This window comes from Lontra canadensis, unplaced genomic scaffold (assembly GCF_010015895.1).
Source record: "Lontra canadensis isolate GAN:19392208 unplaced genomic scaffold, GSC_riverotter_1.0 scaffold8, whole genome shotgun sequence".
Lineage (NCBI taxonomy): Eukaryota > Metazoa > Chordata > Mammalia > Carnivora > Mustelidae > Lontra > Lontra canadensis.
In genome coordinates this window covers 17,535,244-17,560,923 of record NW_022631002.1, presented here as the reverse complement: position 1 = coordinate 17,560,923, position 25,680 = coordinate 17,535,244, and the positions used below count along the sequence as shown (strand labels likewise).

General features: G+C 45.7%; 1 protein-coding gene across 8 annotated transcripts in view; it reads left to right on the top strand.

Moving 5' to 3' along the window:
* Nucleotides 1-25,680, top strand: part of DUS2 (dihydrouridine synthase 2) — a 51,210-nt gene that overhangs the window by 19,589 nt on the left and 5,941 nt on the right. For 6 of the 8 annotated variants that reach the window (XM_032854137.1, XM_032854136.1, XM_032854131.1 and 3 more), the window contains 9 exons: nt 4,979-5,024; nt 7,782-7,873; nt 8,686-8,729; nt 9,838-9,898; nt 14,504-14,551; nt 20,795-20,860; nt 21,046-21,116; nt 23,333-23,419; nt 24,745-24,913. In XM_032854137.1, the coding sequence (XP_032710028.1) occupies nt 4,979-5,024; nt 7,782-7,873; nt 8,686-8,729; nt 9,838-9,898; nt 14,504-14,551; nt 20,795-20,860; nt 21,046-21,116; nt 23,333-23,419; nt 24,745-24,913 (684 nt within the window). Of the gene's footprint in view, nt 1-4,978; nt 5,025-7,122; nt 7,190-7,781; nt 7,874-8,685; nt 8,730-9,837; nt 9,899-14,503; nt 14,552-20,794; nt 20,861-21,045; nt 21,117-23,332; nt 23,420-24,744; nt 24,914-25,680 lie in introns of those variants that run through there. The other 2 variants (XM_032854139.1, XM_032854138.1) reach the window with 2 other exon arrangements.

Genomic DNA, 25,680 nt, shown 5'->3' with positions numbered 1-25,680 from the left:
CGGCAGGCAGAGAGAGAGGAGGAAGCAGGCTCTCTGTGGAGCAGAGAGCCTGATGTGTGACTCAATCCCAGGACCCTGAGATCATGACCTGAGCTGAAGGCAGAGGCTTAACCCACTGAGCCACCCAGGTGCCCTGGCCTTCATCATTTCTCATGAGAGATCAGTTCTTATTTTTTTAAAAGATTTTATTTCTTTATTTGATTGAGAGAGAGAACACAAGCACAGGGAGTGGGAGGCAGAGGAAGAGGGAGAAGCAGATTCCCTGCAGAATAGGGAGCCTGACATGGGGCTCAATCCCAGGACTCTGGGATCATGACCTGAGCTGAAGGCAGACACTTAACCAACTGAGAAATTAGTTGTTAGTCTTACTGAGGATCCCTTGTATGTGGTGGGTCATTCTCTCAGGCTGTTTTCAAGGTTTTCTCTTTGCCTTTGGTTTTCAGCAGTTTGATTGTTTATTTCTAGGTGTGACTGTCTTTGAGTTTATTTTACTAGGATTGTTGAGCTTCTTAGGTGTTCGGATTAATGTTTTTCATCAAATTTGGGAAATTTTCTGCCGCTGTTTCTTCAAATATTCTTTCTATCCTTCTTATCCTTCAGGGGCTCCCATTATTCATTTTGGCATTAATTTTTTTTTTTTTGAGGGGGGAATTGGTTAGTTTTTCAATCTCAGTATATTGGTATTTCTGAAAATAAAGCATATACAAATATCCTTCAACCAAACTAGAGAAGTAAAAGTACCTGTACATACCAGAGGTGGGAGTAGAAAGGTGGCCTGGAGAGACACTGGTGATAAACTGGGGATAAATGTTATGATCAGCGCAGGGAGAGAAAACAAGCCAAGAGGAATGGAGAAGATGAAGGTGGCAGAGTATATTTCAGATATAGGAACATAACAAATGACAGTCAAGAAAGAATAAGCCCATACATGATAAGTCATTTTATTATTTATTTATTTTAAGTAGGCTCCATGCTGGGCAGGGCTCAACTCAGGGCTGAACTCATGACCCTGAGATTAATACCTAAGCTGAGATCAAGACTGGAGCTGAGATCAAGAGTTGGATGCTTGGGGCGCCTGGTTGGCTCAGTGGGTTAAGCCGCTGCCTTTGGCTCAGGTCGTGATCTCGGGGTCCTGGGATCGAGCCCTGCGTCGGTCTCTCTGCTGGGTGGGGAGCCTGCTTCCCCCTCTCTCTCTGCCTGCTGCTCTGCCTACTTGTGATCTTTCTCTCTCTCTCTGTCAAATAAGTAAATAAAAAATCTTAAAAAAAAAAAAAGAGTTGGATGCCTAACTGACTGAGCCACCCAGGTACCCCTAAGTCATTTTAAAATTAAATGTTGTGGGGTGCCTGGCAGGCTTAGTTGGGAGAGCATGTGACTCTTGATCTTAGGGTTTTGAGTTCAAGCCCCACACTGGGCATGAAGCCTACTTGTGAAATAAAATAAAATAAAATAAAATAAAATAAAATAAAATAAAATAAAATGTTATTCAGAAAATTGGGTAGTTATTTGAAGAAAAAAAATGACTTACAAATGGCCCTAATTTTCAGGTAAGTAAAAATCTAAATTAATTTTAAAAAGAAGAAAAAAATAATTTAGATTATATCCTTAAATACATAATGGAGATTTATTTAGAAAGTAGGAAGCACTGTTCATGGCAAAGTTAAGGTGGTCTCTTCTATAAAAATAGAACATTATGTATAATAGAAATTGAGGGTTGTGACAATATGGATAGACCTAGAGGGTATTAAGCTAAGTGAAATAACTCAACAGAGAAAGACAAATACTGTATGATCTTACTACATGTGGAATCTAAAAAACAAAGCAAATAAACAAAAACAACAACAAAAAGAAACATCCTCATAAATACAGAGAACAAGCCGGTGGTTGCCGGGGGAGGAGGTTGGAGGATGGGTGAAGTAGGTGAAGGGGGTTAAGAGGTGCACACTTCTAGTTATAATATAAGCAAGTCATGGGGTTAAAAAGTACAGCTTAGGGAATATAGTCAATAATAATGTAATAACTTTGTGTAGTGACACCTGGTAACTAAACTTGTGGTGAGCTTTTCATAATATGTAGAATTGTTGAATCACTGTGTTGTATACCTGAAGGTAACATATTTTTTTTTAAAGATTTTATTTATTCATTTGACAGAGATCACAAGTAGGCAGAGAGGCAGGCAGAGAGAGAGGGGGAAGCAGGCTCCCCGCTGAGCAGAGAGCCTGATGTGGGGCTCGATCCCAGGACCCTGGGATCATGACCTGAGCCGAAGGCAGAGGCTTTAACCCACTGAGCCACCCAGGTGCCCCTTCTTTTCCTATTTTTAATTGAAGTATAGTTGACATATAATATGTTACCTTCAGGGGGTAAAAAACAAAAAAACAAAAAAAAACCCTGAGGAAGTAGTAGTGGTAGAAGAAAAATCCTTGTGATAACTAAGATGGAAGAACTCAATATCTAATTTGACAAAGAGTAGACTTTCTCCTACAACTTGTGTAGGTGTAAAAGGCAGTTTGCTATGAAGATGCACGGATCATAAACTCTAGCACTTGGAAAAACAATGTTTGTTTTCACTAATCAAGGAAATACAGTGAAAAAAACCATGAGGTTCCATCTTATCCCCGCAGAACTAACTGTAATGAATAAAATTGATGAATTTTATAGTGGTGTTGAGGGTACGTGGGTGAGGAGACACATTTGTGGTTTTATTGGTGACAATTTAATTTCTCCACTTCAGCAGTTGAACATCTGCTGCGGGCAAGGTCTTGAAGAGGTTCTGGCAGAAGTTGAGTGAGCCCTTGCAACATGCCAGATGCTAATGATTGGAAGATGAGTGAGACGTTATCCAGGCCGCAAAGGCTTTTTTGATGTAGTGGGGAAACTGAAAAGAGAATAAGACATTTCAAGGGCTGTTTTGCCTTAACTCCTCCTGTTGGGGCCCAGGCTGTCTGGCCTCAAAAGCCTCAAAGCCTACCTTTTTGTGTGGACACAGGATCCTCCTTAGGGGGTTCATAGTGTAAAGGCAAAGATATTATAGGGATATCTATAACTGGCATTTGAAGAAGTAGTAAATGACTTGGTGGAGGGGGGTTTGGGAATCCCAAAGAGGGCAAGGTACTGCTGGCATGGCTGGGGGCCCCAGCAAGGGCTTGCCTTGCTTTACCCTGCTCATTTCCAGCCCAACTTCAGGCTGGCTACAGAGCTGCTTTTTATGAGCACAGGGCACTCAGTGCTGCCCACTTCTCCACTTGCCTTTTTGCCTGCCCCTGCAACTATGATCACTGGCTACAGGGGCTCTGTGTTGGGCTGCGTCCATCCCTTGGGACATCACACAGTTCTTGGGGTTTAGATGCCAACCATGTATCCATAACTGTTTGGTGGTGGTGATCTGTTTGGCCAGACCTGGTGGATATCAGGTACTTATGACCTGAACACAACATGGAGGGAATAGCCACAGAAACACCTACGGTGTGTACTAACCTGGGTGATGAGTCTGCTAGGGGGAGCCCCGTGGATGCAATAGGTGCCCTTTGGCCACTTTCACCCTACATGCTCCGTGAGGGAGCAAAGGCTTGTTGTACCCACCTGGCTGGAGTTGGGACTTGCTGAGGCTCATAGGTAGTCAGTATGGACATGCGTGCCAGGGGGCAGAGTTTCTTCCTCTATTCTGGACCCGCAGAACCCCTGGGTATGAGCTTCTGGGGAGTGTGGCAGGTACCTGGCTCTTGTGATTTATCTTACACATCTATTGAAGGGGTCACTGAACAAAGCAGTAGAGTTGTTTCCTCCCAAGAGGCAGAGGATCTCAGTCCTTCAGGAGACGGGAGCTTTCCCTTCATTTTCATGATCCCGATTTTGAAAAAACCTCTTTCTCCTTTCTTTCCTAAGTCTGTTTGAAAATGTCCAGAGCATGGGCACTTGGGTGGCTCAGTGGGTTAAGCCGCTGCCTTCAGCTCAGGTCATGATCTCCGGGTTCTGGGATCGAGTCCCGCATCGGGCTCTCTGCTCAACAGGGAGCCTGCTTCCCTCTCTCTCTCTCTGCCTGCCTCTGTCTACTGTGATCTCTCTTTTAAAGATTTTAAATAAAATCTTTTTTTTTTTTAAGATTTTATTTATTTATTTGATAGAGAGATCACAAGCAGGCAGAGAGGCAGGCAGAGAGAGAGGAGGAAGCAGGCTCCCTGCTGAGCAGAGAGCCCGATTAAATAAAATCTTTAAAAAAAAAAAAAAAAAAGAGTAGAAAATGTCCGGAGCAAAAGAGCTCAGCCCTTTTGTTTCCACAGTGTGACCCATGTAGGTCAGGAGTTTTAGACTTGATCTTGGGGCCTGGGAGGCTCAAGTAGGTTGAGCATCTGCCTTTGGCTTGGGTCATGATCCCGAGGTCCCGGGATCTCACCCCATAGAGCCTGCTTTTCCCTCTCCCCCTGCCCCTCCTCCCTACCCTGCTGTGCTTTCTCTCCTTATCTCTCTCTCTCTCTCTCTCTCTCAAATAAATAAATAAATAAATAAAAATCTTTATAGAATTGATCTCAAATCTGCCTCCCTCTGCTTTTATTCTCTGGTCCCACTCTTGTTCTTGGACATTTCCTGGGCACCCATCACTGTCTGCTCTTTGTGTAGGGATGAGGTAGGAGGTTCTTTGAGGGGATAGACTGGAACTGAGACTAGTAGGGGAGGAAAGTATCCAGGTATCCATAATCTGGTCTATTGTCTGTCCCTGAGTGGCTCATCCTTTCTAGGCCCCCAACATCTCCAAGGTCCCTGGGAAGAGCAGCTGATCAAGGGTAGCTCATTTAGGCTCCCGCTTGCCATGCTTAGGCAGGGAGGTCAACACTACATTCCCCCAAAGCCACGATTTGTTTTTGGTAGTAGGGTGATAGGCCAAGCAACCCCCCCATTAGTGACCCCCAGTATTGGTCCCTCCCCCATATCCAGGACCTACATGACCAGCACTGACAAGTGCCCTCTGATTCCTCCACAGGAGCTGATTGACCTCAAGATGCTTCAGTGCAAGAGAGTTGTTAATGGTGAGTGTGGTTCTGGTCCCAGGATTGTGTGTGCGCCTGGTCAGGCCCAAGCAGCACTAACCAACCCTGCCCTTGCCTGGGGTGACTGTGTTCATCCCGTGTGCTCCTTGTCTGGCTGCGTGATTTCGTGGATCATGTGCTCCCTTGACAACAGTCGCTACTATCCAGAGACTCTGACAAAAAGCCAGATGTGAAATAGGCTGAAAATACCTTCCACCCACAGGCTTGCAGGCTTAGAAATTAACGGGTTTCATAGTAGAGAAGTGACCTTAAAAGCCTTGGGGTCAGGGTGGCTTCAGCATTGTTCTTGGTTCCGCCACTCTCTAGCTTTGGGCTAGACTTTGGGCAATCATATGACTTCTCTGCCTCCATTTCTTCAGCTGTAAAATGAAAATCAAAACCCCTGCTTTACTTAAATCATAGAATTGGAGTGAGAATCAGTAAGATAAGGTACATGTAAGTACTTTGCAATAGAAATGGTTGCGCTAAATTGTGGTTTTGCTTCTGCTTTATTGATGAAGCTGATTCTGTTTTGCTTAGAGTTGTGGTGTTGTTTGAGGTTTTTGAAATGTATACACATTTGTGAAATCTTAATATCAGTTCACCAGAAGTTATGACTCAATTTTGTCTTTAATTGTTTTAGATTTATATTTTTTGTTAAGAGAAGATAATTTTTACAGACCCATATAACCTAGAAGATAAAAATCCCCCCAATCTCATATTTGAAGAGGTAATCACTAAGAGGAATAATACATGATTTTTACATGTTTAGTAAAGCACGTATATAAAAAAAGAGCATGTTTCTGTATATGCCCTTCCTTGGGATCATGCTCTGCATATTTTGCTCCTTACTTTTTTTTTTAAGATTTTATTTATTTATTTGACAGACCTCGATCACAAGTAGGCAGAGAGGCAGGCAGAGAGAGAGGAGGAAGCAGGCTCCCTGCTGAGCAGAGAGCCCGATGTGGGGGTCGATCCCAGGACCCTGGGATCATGACCTGAGCCGAAGGCCGAGGCTTTAACCCACTGAGCCACCCAGGTGCTCCTAAAGATTTTATTTATTTATTTTACAGAGAGAGAGAGAGACAGCAAGAGAGGGAACACAAGCAGGAAGGGTGGGAGAGGGGAAGCAGGCTTCGCACCGAGCAGGGACCCCGCTGCGGGGCTCAATCCCAGGACCCTGGGATCATGACCTGAGCCGAAGGCAGACGCTTAACAACTGAGCCACCCAGGTGCCCTTGCCCCTTACCTTTTTTTACTAGGACCTTTTCCCATGTTGGTACCTACAGGTAACTATGTCGGAATTGATTTCATCAGTGCTTTTAACGGGGTTTCCAGTATTTTGCTGTTATAAATAAAGCTGTAGTATAAATACACTAAGTTTTTGTGGTTCTTCTCTCAGACTTCCTCCTGCCAGTCATGAGCCTGTGCTGCTGGAATTCACTTCCATTGCCTCTACCAACCTGTCACCACTTGGCCCCTCCCTTTTTAATCTTCTAATCTGTTTAGTGCTGGGTTAATAATAACAGCTTCCATTTATGGAAGTGCTTTATGTATATTAAAATTTCATTTATTTCTCAGAATAAATACACAGGGTAGGCGTCATCTCCCATCTGCCATGTTGGATCTCTTTCATGTGGAGTCATCTTTGAAAACTAATAATGGTAGCATGTACTGTGAAGCTTATTATGAAGAACATATGAAATTCTTGTTATTTGCAGTAGTTATGTTCTATAAAGTTGCTTCAAACACCAAATTAGCGAATACTGAACCGTTGCCCTCAGGGGAAATACGAGTGAGCCTCGGGTCATAACATTGTCACTAACAGATCAGTACATAGCCTTGTTTTGTGTGTGTTTCTATTTAAACTTTGAACTCATAGCCAGCAGTACTCTAATTTCATGTTTGAACAAAGGTTCTTTAACGTGAATTTTCTCCCTAAGGCACCTCACACCCTTCTTGCGCTTAGGAGCCCTAGATAGCACTTTGGCTCTGTGCTTGCAGCCATTTTCAACAGTGAGAGCAACAAAAGCAAATGCAAAAAAAAAAAAAAAAAAAAAGACATTAAATATACTATCATATGGACACTTATTTACAGTGTGAGAGCTGAAACAAGAAGGTAGAGCCTTGCCTTGTTTGACTTCAGCTGGGAAGGTACGCATCAGGTGACTGACTTTTTTTGCAGTTCTGCGTATGTCTGTGAATGACCACGAAAATGCCATGAGTGTTGATTTTGGGGTTCCAGATACGTTTTGGCAAGCAGGCAAATTTGCAAGTACATAAGTGCACATAGTGAGGGTTGACTGTGATGGAGCAATCTGCACTTGCAGTCCCCAGCACATGGTAATTAATTAAGAAACAACAACTTTCCTCAACTTCAGAGTGACCTGTGGGAAAATTTGGGCCGAATCTGAAACACAGACAAGGTTCCACATATGGACATTTTTTTTACAGCGTTTTAAAAATTACGCAATATAAACACTGCTCCAGGGAAATGCATAAAACACAAGCATGCAGTGTGACAGATAACTGTAAAGCAACCAGCCTGTAACTCCTGTCACCTTAGTCAGGGACTAGGACATCACCCGCACCTCGGAGACCTCCACGTGCACACTGGCTTCTTTCAAGAATTGTTACTTCCAGCATCCCTTTTTCCCCTTCAAAGTGATATTTTTGCTGTGTTTTCTTGCAGGGATTAGGGCTAGGTTGAACTCGCTTCTTCATGGGGTGGCCCGGTGTGTCTGTGTTTTCTTGCAGAGGTGCTCAGCACAGTGGACTTTGTCGCCCCTGATGACCGGGTAGTCTTCCGCACCTGCGAAAGAGAACAGAGCCGGGTTGTCTTCCAGATGGTATGAGATCCCTGGGGGCTGAGTGTCCTCTCAAGGGTTACTCATCCTTCAGTGCCTGGGCTCCGTTGCATAGTGGTGGTTCCCTGAGACTCTGCTTTAATGTTTCCCAAAGAGTCGTTCATGAGTGTTCACACTGTCGGAGACCGTTAAAGGAAATCAAGCTCCGGCACCCTGTGACATGCCTCCGGGGTCAAATATAACTCCCTTTGTTGTAGGAATTGTCTGTTTGGCATGACTTCTATATTTTTAACCCAATAAAACTGGTTATTCAGTTCATGTTCTTTGTTTTTGTACAGTCTGTATATCTCCCATAGAAAGAAAACTAGGTTTCCTCAAGAGCTGTTAATTTACATTAGGCTCGTAATGACTCTATAGTGCTCTTCTCTCACTTTGGGCATTTCTTAGTACTTTTTCAGAAATAGGTTCTGCATGATATTTACGCTTTTTAAAAAATGGTAATAACAATGGGTAGACATATGATAAAGCGAATATAGCAAAATATTGATTTTAGCATATAAGCGGTGAGTTTAGGAATGAATGTTCACTCTAAAATTTTGTCAGCTCTTTTTGTATGTTAGGAAGTAATCACAGCACCGAGGATGTTTTTTAGGCCTTCCAGGTTCAATTTTCACCTCTGACAGTGAGCTAGTTCAGTGGGCTGGCTGTTGAATAGAAGAATGCCAGCCAGACTGTACTTGCTGAAGTCCGTGTGCATGTGCTCATACGTACATGGTGTGCATAGAGGTGTTTGTGCATCTGTGCTCTATACCTGTGTCAGGGATGGTGCCTGATGGAGCCTCTTTTGTTCCCAGGGGACTTCAGATGCAGAGCGAGCCCTTGCTGTGGCCAGACTTGTGTAAGTTCTTCCCTTGTTGGGACTGCCTTTGCCTCTCCTGTGGGTTGTGGAGCTTTGCTATTTCTGGTGACCTTGGAGGTGAGCACCTTATGTTTCTTAGTGCTCTACCTTCTCTTTCCAGGTTAAGAGTGTCTGTTTTTTTTTTTTTTCCTCTGTTTTGGCATCTGAGGGCTGGCCTGGGACTCATGTACCCATTGTACCCACATCCCAGATAATCTCTGTTCAGGCCACTCTTTTTTAGTGTTTATTCATGAAGTGTAGATAAGGGTTATTGCTCCCTAAATTAACGAAGGCAGGAGAGTACTACGGTTAAGGAGGTGGGCTTTGGAGTTAGACAGACCTGGGTTGGATTTCTGGGTTGCTGCTTGCTGAGTGACCTTACATACGTTATTAACCATACTTCAACTAGGAGAACTTAGTTTCCTTATCTAGGAAATGAGACTAGTAGTACTACCTACCTCTGGCATTATAGGTGACGGTAAGTGAGATAATGCACGTAAATGTCTTCACAGTATGTGGCATGTAGTGAGTGATTAATGTTAGCTATTAATTACATTAGTGCTGGAAAGGAATTCAGGCATTAGCTACAGACTGTTAACTGTATACACACCAGAAGATGAGCTAACGGTCCTTTTCATATCTGAAAATTGTTTCGAGTAAGCCTGCTGTGCAGCCCAGCAAGCAAAGGCACTCCTGTAGCTTCTACTAGAGCCAGTGGTCTGGGAAGGTGCTCTTGTACTCCTGTCACTTCTGTGTGTTGACAAATGGCTTTTAATACCCCAGTCAGAACTGGAACTCTGGGATCAAGTTCAGTGGGGCTGTCCCTCAGTATTTGGATTATCTGATATAATTCCCAAGTAGCAAAGTCCTCTATAACTAATCCTTTGTAGATATTTGCATACAATATGCTCTTCCTCTTCAACTCTTCTTGGGGAAGGCAATTGTACCTTTTAGAGACCAGTTTTTTCACCTTCTGTCACTGAGGGTTGGTATATTTAATAGGGCCAAGGCAATGTAAGAGGTTCATGAGCACAGATCCATGCCTTTGACTCTAAATTCTCTCCTAAAGTTGGATCTTTATTATCTTTTCTACTTCATGTTTTCCCAGGGAAAATGATGTGGCTGGTATTGATGTAAACATGGGCTGTCCAAAAGAGTATTCCACCAAGGTAAACTGACTTCCTTATATGCCTTACAAACGTAGGGTACAGAGTAAAGGCAACTAACAAGATGTTACCTGACTCTGGACTAAATCCTATACTAGATGGAGAAAATGCTCAAAAGGATATTCTTAGGTCCACTGCCAAAATTGGATTATGGACCATAGCAGATTAGCTAAAAATATTGTATCAGTATAACTTTTGAAGTTGATAATTCTTCTATGGTTTTGTTAGAATATCTCTATTCTTGGGGCGCCTGGGTGGCTCAGTGGGTTAAGCCGCTGCCTTCGGCTCAGGTCATGATCTCAGAATCCTGGGATCGAGCCCCGCATCGGGCTCTCTGCTCAGCAGGGAGCCTGCTTCCTCCTCTCTCTCTGCCTGCCTCTCTGCCTGCTTGTGATCTCTCTGTCAAATAAATAAATAAAATCTTTAAAAAAAAAAAAAAGAATATCTCTATTCTTAGAGATATTCTTTTTTTTTTTTTTAAGACTTTTTTTTTTTTTTTTAGGGGCACCTGGGTGGCTCAGTCACTTAAACATCTGCCTTCAGCTCAGGTCATGATCCCAGGGTCCTGGGATCAAATCCCATATCGGCTCCCTGCTCAGCAGGGAGTGTGCTTTTTTCTCTGCTCACCACCCCCACCCCCCACCCCGGCTTCCATGTGCACACTTAAATAAATAAATAAATAAACTAAAATAAAGATTTTATTTTTTTTATTTTTAGTATTTTTTTAAGAGAAAGGGAGAGAGCGGGGAAGGGGGAGGTGTAGCAGAGGGAGAGAGAGAATCCTAAGCAGTTTCCACGCCCAGTGGAGAGCCCAACGTGGGCTCGATCTGACAACCCTGAGATTATGACCTTAGTCCAAATCAAGAGTCGGATGTTCAACCAACTGAGCCACCCAGGTGCTCCTAAAGATTTTTTTTTTTAGAATTTATCTATTTATTTTAGAGGAAGAGAGTGAGAAAAAATGTATAGGGGGAAGGGGAAGAGGAGAGGGAGAGGAGAATATCAAGCAGACTCTGCTGAGTGTGGAGCCAATGTGGGGCTCTGAGATCATAACCCAAGCTGAAATCAAGAGTCAGACACTTAACCGACTAAGCTACCCAGGCACCCTGTCCCTAAAGATTTTATTTTTAAGTAATCTCTATACCCAATGTGGGGCTCAAACTCATAACCCTGAGATTGGAGTCACACGCTCTACTGACTAAGCCAGCCAGGTGCTCAAGAATATCTGTATTTTTAGGGTGCCTGGGTGGCTCAGTGGGTTAAAGCTTCTGCCTTTAGCTCAGGTCATGATCCCAGGGTCCTGGGATCAAGACCTGCATCGGGCTCTCTGCTAGGCAGGGAGCCTGCTTCCTCCTCTCTCTCTGCCTGCCTCTCTGCCTACTTGTGACCTCTCTCTCTCTGTCAAATAAATAAATAAAATCTTAAAAAAAAAAAAAGAATATCTGTATTTTTAGAAAATACACACAAATACTTGTAAAGGGCTATGATGCAATGTGACTTACCTGTAAGTGGTTCAGGAAAAATTTTATTTGCATACACATACATACCTAAATAAACACAAAGCACTCATGCCTGAGTAATTAATGATGTAAATGTTAAAAGAAAAAATTATGAACAGGGCTTTGTTTTTTTCTTGAATAAAACCGAGATGTACTTTTAAAAAAATAGAGAATGCAATGCTTGTGTTCCCTTTGTCATTATCGGAAGATCAGAGCAGAGTGCTGGGGCAGCTCGGAAAAAGAAGTGGAAAGGCAGCCCTTAAACAGAATATCTTCTAGGGAAATGTGGTCCTTGATATGATCTGGGACCCTGCAGGCAGAGGGAGTGGATGAGCAGGGGCCCGGCAAGGCCAGGATGTGGTAGAGGCAGAGAACTTTGATTTGACTCGATAGTTGGGGAGTAGAAGACAAAGAGGAAGCAGAGGACCACAGGATTGAAAATCTTGGTTAGGGCCAGATTAGCTGAACTTGGACTTTTCTTTTTTTTTTCTTTTTAAAGATTTTATTTATTTATTTGACAGAGATCACAAGTAGGCAAAGAGGCAGGCAGAGAGAGGGTGAAGCAGGCTCTCTGCTGAGCAGAGATCCCGATGCGGGGCTTGATCCCAGGACCCTGAGATCATGACCTGAGCCAAAGGCAGAGGCTTTAACCCACTGAGCCACCCAGGCGCCCCTGAACTTGGAATTCTGATATTTCTAGCCTTTTGGAACAGAGAAGCCATGTGATCAGAAACTTAGTTTCCTTCCCCAGGGGAAACTAGACTAGTCTTTCCAAATATATTCTGTAATAGAAATACTAATTTGAAAGCCAGGTCTGGTAGATTTGAGTGGAAATGGGCTAGGGGTAGGGACATGGATTTAGGAGATGAGTATCCTGGGTCCGTAGCGGAGACCGAGGATGTTGAGAGAAGTGAAGCTGGAGCAGCATTTGATGGGGACTTGGGTGGCAGCTGACTAGACTGGGTGTGGGGAGGTGGGGCGAGTGTTTGGGTAGAGGGAGGAAAGACCAGCACAGCAGCCAGGAGGACAGTTTGTCTTCAACGTGATTGGGACTGCTGGAGGAAGAATGTGTTTGGGGCAGATAACAAGGACAGCTTCGGGTTGGCTGCATGTGAGGCATCAGAAGGAGTCCTGTGGGGCTGCTGCTGAGTTTATCACAGGATGTGCGGTCAGGGTCTGCAGTGTAGACATAGCAGGTGTCTCCCTGGGTCCACTGCCCAGAGTCAGCCCCTCTGCTCCCTGGAGTTACGCGGCTTGGGGACTTTGGCTTTAGGCCAGGAGGCAAAAGATTACTTGAAGCGAAGGCTTTTTGGATACTTGAAAACCACAGGGCCTTGTAGACAGTTACTTCAAGGAATTACGGAGGTTTGAAATTGTCGATGAGGAGTGGAAAACTTGGGATCTTGTTTTGCCGTCTTCTAATTACTCCTTTGTGCTTCTGAGATATGTAAGGAACAGAGTTTAAATTATTGGCTTAATTAATCTCCCTGATACATTGTGGAATGGAAAAGCAAGGAGCCAAATTAGATACCATACACCACCATTTATATAAAGGATGAGGGATGGATGTTTACATATGTTTATATTTCTCTTCATAGAATATATTTGGAAAGACACACAAGAAACTAGTGACACTGGTTTTCCCTGGGGAAGGAAACCAAGTTTTTATTTGGTTTGGCATAAGGAATAAATTCCCACTGTAGGGGTGCTCCTCAAAATAGCTAACATCTGGCACGGCACTGGCCCCGACCAGTCAGAACAGATACTACCAGTATGCTATACCAGTACATAGCCCGTGAAGAGTCACTCTCTTCTCTTCTCATGGTTCAAAAACTGAAGCCTTATAAAAAGTATAAATTGAAAAGTTTTCCATTTCTCAGGGAAGAAGAGTTCTTACTTTTTACCCTTTTGAACCTTTAACATTTTTAATATGTTACGTATTCAAAAAAGTAAATAAGTTAAATAGGAAGGAAGGAAGGAAGGAAGGGAGGGAGGAAATATGAATTGACAAAGCCATTGTTGTGGAAGGCCTGGATTTTAGATCCTGTGATTCCAGAAGGAAAGGCTGTGACTATGTGTGAGGTGGACGGACGGAGCCAGGGTGAGTGGCTTAAGGCTACTGAGGTTTGCATCTGTAGCCAAGGTGGGCCAGGGCTGGTGGCTCCTCTGCCTTCCCAGTTTCCTCTGACTAGCAGGCTCCGGCTGGCCGAGTCTGCGGTGGTTCTGGGTTCTCTGATTCTAATCTGTCATCCTTAAAAATGAAATTAAGCTGTAATAAGTGAACGTCAAACTTCTGAGCACATCCTGTGAGCTTTCATTAGTACGCAGTCTATGTACTGACAAAGGATTTATTTATTGGATTTGTTTTTCTCCCTTTACCTCATTTTTTAATGGGTTCATCTTTGGAAAGGTCCTCCCTTTTCCCGACTATTAAAGTAGTTCATACCGTTGTCCAGAACTTGGTGGAAGCATAAAAAAAAGGACTAGTCATCAATAATCCCACCATCAAGAGGCAGCTACTGTTGTTAAGGTCAAGATTTAAGTGGCTCCTTCGGTTGTTGGTTTCCACTAGCTGGGGCTTTTGCTAGAGCTTGACATTGGTCTGGAGCATTGTTGCTGGCAGGGAAGAAGAGCCTGGCCAAGATTTGCCAGTTATGTTCCTCTGAGTGGCTTTGCTGGCAGTGATGGTACCAAAACAAGTGTTGGGAGGATAGGACAAAGGTGTATTCAATCTCATTCCAAAGGGAAAAGGATTCATTGCCTTCGTAAGGGCTTGCCATATTGTGGGGTTTAGTTTATTAAGACTCTAAGACCTGGGGAGAGAATGGGCACTCCTGAGAAACAATTTTTGTAGCACCCACTTGTAGATGGATCTGTGGGTTTTGCAAAGAGGATCAGAGTGATGACTTTTAGAATTCATCCAACTCTGATCTCTGACATTATGGGCCTGGATGCTGCTTCCTCCTGCTTGACTAGAAGTGCTGATTGCTGGTGAAACTTGGCTGTGAGTGCTGGGGTGGTGCCTGCTTGCCACACCACATTGCCATACCACGGGGAAGGGAGCACCCTCCTCCAGCTATAAGAAGACCCTCTGTGTGCTTTTCCTTAGGGAGGAATGGGAGCTGCTCTGCTATCAGACCCTGACAAGATTGAGAAGGTAAGTCCTGCAGAAGTGAAAGCAGAGGTCCTTAAACATGCCTGGGAACTAGAGTCATCTGGAACACATCCACCCTCACTGCTGCTGCCATCCCCCCCCCCCGCAGATTTAGTGAATCAGTTAATCCACCTGGAAATTTTGTTTTTTTTTTAATTTTTTAAGATGTATTTATTTGAGAGGCACCTGGGTGGCTCAGTCGGTTAAGCATCTGCCTTTGGCTCAGGTCCTAATCCCAGGGTCTAAGGATCAAGCCCTGCATTAGGCTCCTTGTTCAGTGGAGAGTCTGCTTCTCCCTCTCCCCCTGCCTGTGTTCTCTCCCCCTCACTCACTCTCTCTGTGTCAAATAAAAAGAAAAAAATCTTTAAAAAAAGATTTACTGGGGCACCTGGGTGGCTCAGTGGGTTAAAGCCTCTGCCTTCAGCTCAGGTCATGATCCCAGTGTCCTGGGATCGAGCCCCACATCAGGCTCTCTGCTCAGCAGGGAGCCTGCTTCCTCCTCTCTCTCTCTGCCTGCCTCTCTGCCTCTTTGTGATCTCTGTCAAATAAATAAATAAAATCTTAAAAAAAAAAAGATTGATTTATTTGAGAGAGAGCGCATAGGCGGGAGGGGCAGAGGGAGAGAGAGAGAATCTGAAGCAGACACACTCTGCTGAGTGCGGAGCAATACAGGGCTTGATCTCACAACCCCGAGATCATGACCTGAACTGAAACCAAGAGTTGGTTGCTTAACTAACTGCACCACCCAGGCACCACCCCCACCTTTTTTTTTTAAAGTATGCTCTGTGCCCACTGTGAGGCTTGAACTCATGACCCTGAGATTCAGAGTTGCCAACTCTACTGACTGAGTCAGCCAGGTGCCCCCGGAGTCTGGGAAATTTTCGAAAGGCTTCCCAGTCACTGTGACGTACAGCCAGCTTTGGGAACCCCTGAGCGAGCATACAGCAGCCTTGAGTTCCTCAAAAGTCCAGGGCTTAGGAACATGTGGACTAAGAGCTGGGGCCTTGAGGAGTATTTAGAACCTCCTCCGTGTGGCCTGTGTCCCTTCTGAGAAGATCATGAGAGCATATGCCAGGCTACGTGTGGACTGTGGACGGACTCAGTGGCGTTGGGGGTGGGGATGGCCTCTCCCAGGGGGCTTGCAATAGTGGGTTTCCTCCCTCCTGGTAGAGTCTGCCAGCAGCCTTTGAGAGCCATCAGGCCAGTGTCATGTGAGGCAAGCTATACTTGGTCTCCTCTGGTCCCCTTTCCTTGGCGATTCCAAAGGCCAGGTTTATGAGGCCCTGCAGACAGGTTGGGCTTTGCCACCCGTGTTGGGAGCTGCCAGGGCCTGTGTGACATTTTCTGCTACACCATACATACCTTTTACTTCTTTCTCAGTCCATCAGCTTTCTGTTTGTTGCTCCTCTTAGTTCCTTTGTTTTCATTCTCCATTCCCACCCCCCTCTCTGGGCTTTAAGCCTCCTAGTGGCTCCCACAGGCTAGAGCAGCGTGGACTAATGCGCCAGTAAACAGAAGCTGCCCGTATCTGTTCTGGCTGCCCTGCAGCAGCTTGACCGTGTGTACTCCTCCAGCCCTGCTGTCTTTGGGATCTAGGAAGACCAGTGTGTTGACGGCCTTGCTGCCTTTCCATTTTTCCCATGTGCAGATAGGTACAAGTAGATACATCCATGTATATTCAATTTGTTTCTCCAACCCCTTGACGTAGACAGGGGAGACATTTGTTAATGTCTGTTTGATCAAGAATAATAAAACTAAAGCACAGAGAGATACAAGCAATTTGCTCAAGAGTATGTAGCAAATAAGTAGCAGGCGGAGCTAAGGCTGGAGCCATGGTTTTGTGGCCCCTACCCCGGTTATCAGGTGTCCCCTCTTGATGGTATCTCAGTTTTAGGGTGCCTGGGTGTCATTTATAAGTGTCTCATCAGTAGATGTCTGGGCTTAGGAACCTCCCGTCAGACACCTCTGTGTGGGATGGAGTGGATTTGGACAACTGTGGATGTTAAATTCATCACCACACTTGGGGAGAGGGCCCCAGTGTGAGATGGTTTGGCTTTACAACATGTGCTCACAGACATTTTTGTTAACCCTGTCCTCCAGCCTCCCGGCTTCTCCCTCCCATACTGTTGGCTCGGTCTTCTCCACAGCCCCTCTTTGGATAAGGCACATTTTGTACACGAGGCAGCAGAGTTACACGGCTCAGTTCACTCCATTGCTTTTCCATTTGCTGGAGAGTGGCTGGATGGGCCCGGTTGGACTTGTGAATGGGGTTTGCCTCATGGAGGTTGCAGGCTTCCACGACAAAGCCAGATGGGACCCAAGAGTAGTGAACTGGATTAGATACATGTTCAAACTTGGTTGGCAGACTGGGTGACCTGGCTGAGAACTTTGTGAGTTTTTCCAGGCTGGTGTTTTAAGTCCATGGTTCTTGTCTGTGGGAACATTTCAGGACTGCCTGCAGAATTTTTTCAAAATAAAGATACTTGTCTGGGGTGATGAAAAATTTTAGAAATAGGTGCTGGTGATGGTTGTTGTATAACATTGCAAATGTAATTAATGCTACTGAGTTATACACTTAGAAATGTTTAAAATGGAAAATTTTATGTTATATATATCTTATTACAATAATAATAATAATAAGGATTCTATCTGTTGAAATTCTATAATATCCTTGGGGTGGATAGTGGCTGGGAAGGAGTATTAGTCTTTTGAAAAGGCTTGCTAGGTAACTCTGATGTACCCTCCCTAGATTAAGAACCTCATTTTTAGACTCTAGGTTAGTAATATCCCTCTTCACCCCTGCCCAAGATTTCCTGGCCCCCCCTGGCTACCCATGGCATTCCCCTGTGCATGGTACACTGGGGCTATGACTAACAGTTGGCAGGGCCAGGACTTGAACTCAGTTCCCAGTGATTCCTAAGCCTGTGCTCTCCCATCTTCCTTTCTACCCATTCTGCAACAACCAGGAGAGCTAAGAGTCTGCTTTTCCTGAGTCAGCTAGGAGATCTAGTGAGACAAGCCTGCCTGTGGGTAGGTATGCAGTGTTATCTGTGTTATGAGCTTACCTCAGGTCCTTCTCCCCCACAAACTTTCACACCACAAGACAGGTGGTCTGACTTTGATCTGGGAGAGTTGAGTCCGGCAGGGTTTCAAGCTAGAGCCTAGCCAGAAACAGTCTCTATTCACCCGGTCCCCTTAATGTGACCCTTTGCAGGTGGCTGGGGATTTTGATTACTAATTTCCTTCCTGATTCTGAACACGCACAAGAAAAAGAAAGTGCTTAGAGCTACTTGGATGAAATACGGCAAAAGGAAGTTCTGTAGAACAGAACTGGATCAAACCAGCTGATGTTGTTTTAGTCACCAAACATCAGCACATTCTAAGTCAGCACTAGCAAAGGAACCTTCCAGAGATGGTACTGTCAGCCTGAAGGACAGGACTAGAAGGAGAATTTTTATTGTGTATCTCAGTGGATCTGGCAGTCGTCCACCCCACCCCACCCCCGCCCCGCCAAAGGATAGTTGCCCCCTTCAGGCCTGCCACAGGACCACAGGCCCAGTCCACCTCCTGGGGTGGCATCTGGGGATTTTCCTTCCTGCCAGTCCCTGGCATTTCTGCTTATTAGGCCAGTAGGCCCTCTCTTGTCCGTGATCTGTCTACCTGCCTTGTCAGCCCAGCCTGTTGGTCTAGTGTCTTCTGGAGAGGTCAGTCTCTGCTTGGGCTGGAGAGAAAGCCTTCCTTGACTGGTTCTTGCAATCTGGCTCTCTGCTGCCCCCACTTGTCGAGAACCAAGACTGACAGCAGTGGTCTGGGTGTCCCTTGTGCTCTGCCAGCAATCCAGTTCTTGGAAGAGGGCTCTTTTTTTTTTTTTTTTTAAAGATTTTATTTATTTATTTGACAGAGATCACAAGTAGGCAGAGAGGCAGGCAGAGAGAGAGGAGGAAGCAGGCTCCCCGCTGAGCAGAGAGCCCGATGCGGGGCTCGATCCCAGGACCCTGGGATCATGACCTGAGCCGAAGGCAGAGGCTTTAACCCACTGAGCCACCCAGGTGCCCCGGAAGAGGGCTCTTGATCACCTTCCCTCCAACTTGCCTAGCCGGAATTTTTTAAAAAAAATTTTAAACATTATTATTTTAAAGTAATCTCTATATACCCAATGTGGGGCTTGAACTCATGACCTCAAGATCAAGATTTGGATTCTCTACAACTAAGCCAGCCATGTGCCCTGAGCCTGAAATTTTTGACGAGGGAAGAATAGCAGTGCTGCAGATGTTCATTGTCATCTGCATGTCTCTCGATCTCTGATTCATATGTGATCTGCCTCTTTCCTGTGTGACTTCTTGATCTTTCTTTGAAGTCCTTTGCAATTACTGTGCAAATTAATACTTTTTAATGTGTTGAATATGTTGTCTTTTCCTTTGCCGATTTCACTTCTGTGTATCCAGCTCACCTAAAGAGAGGCACATGAGGAAAAAAAAAAAAGAGAAAGAAATAGAGAGAGGCTCATGAGGCCAGGGCTCAGGCAGGACCTGTACAAGCTTCCTGGCTCCCTCATTCGCCAGATCTTGGAACAGCACATGGAGAACATTGGTTTCAAGCAGGAAAGAAGCTTTCAGCCATGTCTTTTCAGTCAGAATGAGGCCTCAGAATCATGTTGAGGAGGGAGGGTGTTAAGCTGAACCTTTAAAAAAATAAAAAAAAAAAAGATTTTATTTATATGAAAGCGCAAACAAGCAGTGGGGAGGGGTAGAGGGAGAGGGAGAAGCAGACTCCTTGCTGATCAGGGAGCCCAATGCTGGACTCAATCCCAGGACCCTGGGGTCATGACCTGAGCCAAAGGCAGACACTTAACCGACTGAGCCACCCAGGCGCCCCAGACTGAACCTTTTTTAAAAATTGAAAAGATTTTGTGGTTTTACTGAGAAATTGATGTACATCACTCTATAAGTTTAAGGCATACAAGCATGATGATTTGATTTACGTATATTGTGAAGCGGTTACCACAGTAGGCTTACCTGTATTCTGTATCCCTCATCTCATATGGATACAATAAAATGAAAATTTAAAAAACTCTTCTGAAACTAATGTCACATTGTGGGTCAACTGTACTTTAAGGATAAAAACAAAATTAAATGTGATGAGAACGCTTACTATCTACACTTTTTTTTAAAAGATTTGTTTGTTTGTTTAATCATTTGAGACACAGAGAAAGAGAATAAGCAGGGGAGAGAAGCAGGGGGAGAGGGAGAAGCAGACACCTCACTGAGCCAGGAGCCCAATGTGGAGCTCAATCCCAGGACTCTGAGATCATGAGCTGAGCTGAAGGCAGACGCTTAAGCATCTGAGCCACTGAAGTGCCCCAAGATCTACTCTCTTAACAGCTTTCCCGGGTATCATACAGCAGTGTTAGCTGCAGGCATTATGTCGTACATTGTATGTTCGTACCTTTTGACCACTTTCTCCAGCTCCCGCTCCCAACACCTCTGGTAACCATAAATCTGATTTCTTTTTCCATTTTCTTTCCTTTTTATTAGATTCCTCATATAAGTGAGATCATACCGTATTTGTTTTTCTCTGGCTTATTTTTTTTAAAAAGATTTTATTTATTTATTTGACAGAGATCACAAGTAGGCAGAGAGGCAGGCAGAGAGAAAGGGGGAAACAGGCTCCCTGCTGAGCAGAGAGTCCGATTCGGGGCTTGATCTCAGGACCCTGGGATCATGACCTGAGCTGAAGGCAGAGGCTTTAACCCACTGAGCCACCCAGGCGCCCCAACTCTCTGGCTTATTTTATTTCGCATAATACTTCAAGGTCCATCCGTGTTTCTTGCAAATGGTAGGATTTCCTCATTTCTTATGGCTGAATGATATAGATAGAGTCTTTTGAAAACACATATTCCTAAGCCCTGCCCACTTGGGGACCCATTTAGGAAGTATAGGGTGGAATCTAAGGTTCTGTATTTCTTAGGCTGTCCAGAAGATTCTGATGTTTACCTGGCAAAGGATTACTGTGTTCTACGTAGGCATGCATGAAGATCCACTCATTCATCCACTTACCAAACATATGCACACCACGGTGTACCAGAGAAGGGGCTTCTGGTGCAGGGGTGCTAGTGTAGGAAAGGAAGGACACATACATGTACATAGACTTGTCCATGCCATGGTGATGCACAGGTCTGTAGCACAGTTAATTAGTATGAGCATTGTAGTTGCTTTTCCAGAATAGTTTGCGTTTTCCTCTCTGCAGATCCTCAGCACTCTTGTCAAAGGGACACACAGACCTGTGACCTGCAAGATTCGCATCCTGCCATCGGTAAGGATGGTGTTTTACATTTCAAGGTCCATTTTCTCTGGGTGTGTTGATTTGGGGGGTGGTGAATGATTCTCGAGGAGCTGAATTAGGTTTGGAGGAGGGATTGGTGAACCCACTTTGGGAGCTGGCAGCTAGCTATTCCCTCTGTAGCTTCAGTAACCACCCTGGGCTGTCCTCTTCCTCAGCTGGAAGATACCTTGAGCCTTGTGAAGCGGATAGAGAGGACTGGCATCGCTGCTGTCACAGTTCACGGAAGGTGAGTGGTTGTGTATCTAGTGACTGACTTGGAGGGAGGTTCTCAGCCGTCTTTTTTTTTTTTTTTTTTAAGATTATTTATTTGAGAGACACAGAGAGATAGCAAGAGAGAGCACGAGTGGGGGGTGGAGGGCAGAGGGAGTGGGAGAGGAAGAAGCAAGACTTCCTGCTGAGCAGAGAGCCCAACTCAGGGCTCTGTCCCAGGGCCCTGGGATCACAACCTGAAGGCAGATGTTTAATGGACTGAGCCACCTAGGCGCCCTGGTCCTCAACCATCTTAACAATGCTTCTTCAGACCCCAGGGGACAGTGAACTTTTCTTCTATACATGTAGCCTACCTCTGCCTAGCTCTTTGACATCCTATAGGTCCTGAGGGCAGTCAAACCCTTTATAGGCTGGCATTCTTCTTTGTTTCATTCACTGAACACCTACTGGTGGTAGACACTGCACTGAGTTTAAAGACAGAAGAAGAGGAAGACTGAGTTTAGAGACTCAAGGGGAAGAAGAAATGCCCATACCCTCAGGATGTGTAAATGGTAGAGATTGAGTGATAGGTTCAGAATTGTACCATGCAGCCAGGAAGTGGTAGAATTAGAACTCTTGACTCTGAATCTCATTTTCTTTCCACTACGTTGGGCCATGGCTTCTCCCTCTAATGATCCCAGGCAGATGGCTGTTCTTTTAAAGGCACTGTCTCTTTTGTCTGCCCTCGTTGAACTGCCAGCTGTCACAATGACTACTTGAAACAGCCCTTGTATCTGTAGCTAATGTGCTATCTTCTGGGAGCTGACGTGTTGCTGACAGCTGCTTTTGGTTTCCCAGGCAGTTTTGCTCCCTGTGTCTACGATGAGCTTTCGTACATCCCAGGTAAACAGACTTTGGCCAGAGTGACCCGCCTTCTCTGAGTGTTTCTCCTTTTGGGTTCAGGGGTCTTGCTGGAACAACCCACTGCTTGCTGGTTGTTTCTATTCCAGCATTTCAGACAAGTGAACCCATAACTCCCAACAGGGAAGAGAAAAGCAGAGCTGTGTGGGTTGAAGCCAGTAGGGGGCGGTGAAAGGCCATACATACGTACACACATGCCCCTACCTGCCACAGTAGGCTCTAGGCTCAGGCTGCCTGGTTTGGGCTCCTGGCTCTGCTGCTTGTTGGCTGTGTATCCTTGTACAAATCACTTAACCTCTCTGAGTACCACATTCCTCATTTGGAAATTAAAACAATTTCTGTTTTATAGGGTTGTCTTGAGGCTTTTATGAGATCGTGAATATATAGCCTTGGCATGGTGCCTGGCATATGGTATTCTCTGAATAAATATAGCTATTCCTTTTTGCCAGTAGTTGGAAACACCAGGAAGACAGATTTGGATGCATTTCAAGAAGGGCCTTCAGACCATCAAAGCTGTTGAGGATGGACTAGACTGGCTGCTGGGCTTGTGGGGAGGTGGAGGTGGAAGATGGGTTGACAGGCCTTCTGAGGTCCTGTGGCCCTTGACCCTTCTATTGAGGAGTATACCAAAAGGGATGGGCCCAGGCAAGACCTGAGCAAGAGCTGTCTGGTCACCCATCTCTTTTGCTTGTTCCTGAGCACAACTTAGATCAGAGCTCACTTCAGTATCCCTGAGACTGACTTATACACAAGAACTTCTTGCAGTTAACCTTGGAAAGAGGGGCCACAGGCTGTGGTCCTTCCTTGCTGGAGCTCGTTGTGACAGCCATGATCTGTGGCCTGTCCTGGTTGCTGGGTCTACCCTGTGCCAGGTACCTTTCCCCAGGATCAGCTGCCCAACTTGTCTTCAACATAGACAGCTGTGTGGGAGTGGCCAGTCTGAGGGCAGCAGCTGTTCCCAGTCTCGTAGGGAGGGCAGGGCCGGGACAGTAGAGGCAGCATTCTTATAGCACTGTTCCTCATCTCTGGCAGAGGTGAGGGGAAGCCAGGGAAAGGCGGTATGACCTTGGGAGCCAGGCCACCTCTGCAGCCATGCCTTACCTGCAGGCCTGTAAGGCTGGACTTGCCTTCCCAGCAGGGGCTAATGCTGCTCCTGCCCCTTACAACAGAGGTCATGGAGAGACATCCTCTGCAGTCCAGAGTCCTGTTCTTCATGGTCACGTGTCCTTCCTGAGGTTCAGCAGGGAGGACAGTAGGGTTTGACTAAGGTAAACTGTTTGAACTATGACACAGCCTGAGCCCTCGGCCCCATCTTTTTTCTTTATTTCCAAGGAAGCGGGAGGAACGACCTCAGCACCCTGTCAGCTGTGAAGCCATCAGAGCCATTGCTGAAGCCCTCTCCATTCCTGTCATAGCCAAGTAAGCCTCTCTTCTTCATCATTTACTATTTTATGCTCCACCTCACTCTGGGGGATTTGAGCTGACATACAAAAAGTGGATGGAGATAGTATTAAAAAATGATCTGAGGGAAAAAGAAAGAAGGTGGGGCAAAAAATGAGGTTGGGCATGAGGTTGAAAAGTCTGTATCATGTCCCCTGGCCTCTGGTGAGTGGCTGATGTAGGTGTGCAGCAGGCAGGGCGTTCTGATAGAGGAGTTGAGATAAGGGAGTGTTCCGGGGACGGGGAGAGCAGAAGGCGGCCCCTGAAGCAGGCCCTGGGCAAAGTGATGTCACACCCAGAGTTAGGTATGCAGGGTGTAGGGTGAGTAGTCCCAAGCCAGAGTGTACAGAGGTATGGTTAGGGAGCATAAGGCAGGTCACAGTCCAAAGCATTCTGGGCATCTACAGGACCAGGAGCAGAGACATTTGTGAGGCACAAATGATCAGCCTGGAGACTTAATAGTAAGACAGTGTCCAGTTGTCACTGGGGAGCTGGCTGTGTGGGCCAGTTGGGATCCAGTGGAGCTTTGCACCTTGGGAGGGCACAGAGCCTGAGGACAGGATGGGAACAGAGAAGTTCCAAAGCCCTGAAGCCCTGACAAAAGGCACACCTGACTGGTGGGAAGGAGGGAGGGAGCTAAGGTTGGGGGTCTTAGCCAGGCCTGGTTGTCGCTAGGCCAAGGACTTGTAGGAGTGGCTTGGAGAGGGTAGGGCTACTGGAGAGCCTGGATCCTGCTGCTGCTGCTGCCACCCAAGGGTCTTCCCCACAATACATAAAATGCTGTCTCTGGGTTGAGGCTGTCACTTGACTTCTAGTGGAACGGATGCAAACAGCGGTTTCCAAGGGGGCCCTTGGGGCCTCAGGGTGGCGGGAAGGGAAATTGCAACCAAACTGGGCCTCCTTCCTTCCTCTCATAATCACCACTGCGTCTGTGGTTTTTGACCCAGCCATTAGTAGATACATAGGTGCCCCAGACTGGGGGTTCTCCTGTGATCCCAGCATCTACTGACAGACCCAAGTCTTCAGATTTGGGATGGCTTTAGGATGAGGAGGAAGGAAGGTAAAATATTTGGGACACTTGTTATGTACGAGGCCTGGTTCAGGCTGTTTCGCTGCATTATTTGACGTGAAGTTCCTGACCCCAAAGTGGGGTGTGTATTATGACCTCTGGTCTCCTGAAGTGCTCATAGCTGAAGGATTTTGCCAAATCCAAACAGTTAATCTCAGCAGATCTGAGAATTGCCTTTTTCTGAAAATGCTGGTATAAGGATGGGGACAGCCCTCACTCTCCTGTTGCCTTTCAGTGGAGGATCTCACGACCACATCCAAAAGTATTTGGACATAGAGGACTTTCGACAAGCCACAGCAGCCTCTTCGGTAATGGTGGCCCGAGCTGCCATGTGGAACCCGTCCATCTTTCTCAAGGAGGGTCTGCGACCCCTGGAGGAGGTCATGCAGAAGTACATCCGATATGTACGTCTATGCGCTTTTTCAAAAGAAACATTTCTCACTGTCTGCCACATTCCTGCAAAAAGCACCTTGGGTGAGCTCCCAGCCACCAGCAGCCTTTTTGTGCCTCTCCTTTTCTTTTTAGCTCTTGTAATGTGGAATTGGGTCTCCCTGGCTGCAGTGTAAAGACAGCGTGCTGGGGAGTCCTGCCTCTACCATCACCTCCTTCTGAAGCTTCCAGGCGTGGGGGTCATAGTAAGGACCCCTGGATTCTGGATGCTGCCAGGGTCCAAACATGTGATGTCTTTCCCTTTCTCTCTCATAACCCCACCGCCATACATGCACGCACAGTGACAGTGGTGTCTGTATCACTGAAGACACCCGTGCCAAAGGGTTGGCGCCTAAGCAGCCACAGCCTGGAGGAGCCATGGTAGCTGTTGTTGAGCACAGATTATAGAGACTTTTCTTTGGTCATAAGTTAGAATCACTTCTAAAACACTTTTTTTTTTTTTTTTTTTTTGCTAATTCCTAGAACCCTTTACCCTCTGACTTAGGGACAAGCCTAACTTTAACCCTCTCCTTAGGGACTAACCTTTTCCTCTTACTGAGATCTTGATGGTAGTGGCAGAGGCATTTACCTCTGAAGGAACTTTTTTGACCAGTTCACCTGTCCTGTCCCTTTGGCACAATCCTAGAATTCTGTGAGACTCTGAACATGTTTGCAGGCAGAGATAGTCAGTGGACTTCTTTTTTTTTTTTTTAAGATTTTACTTATTTATTTGACAGAGATC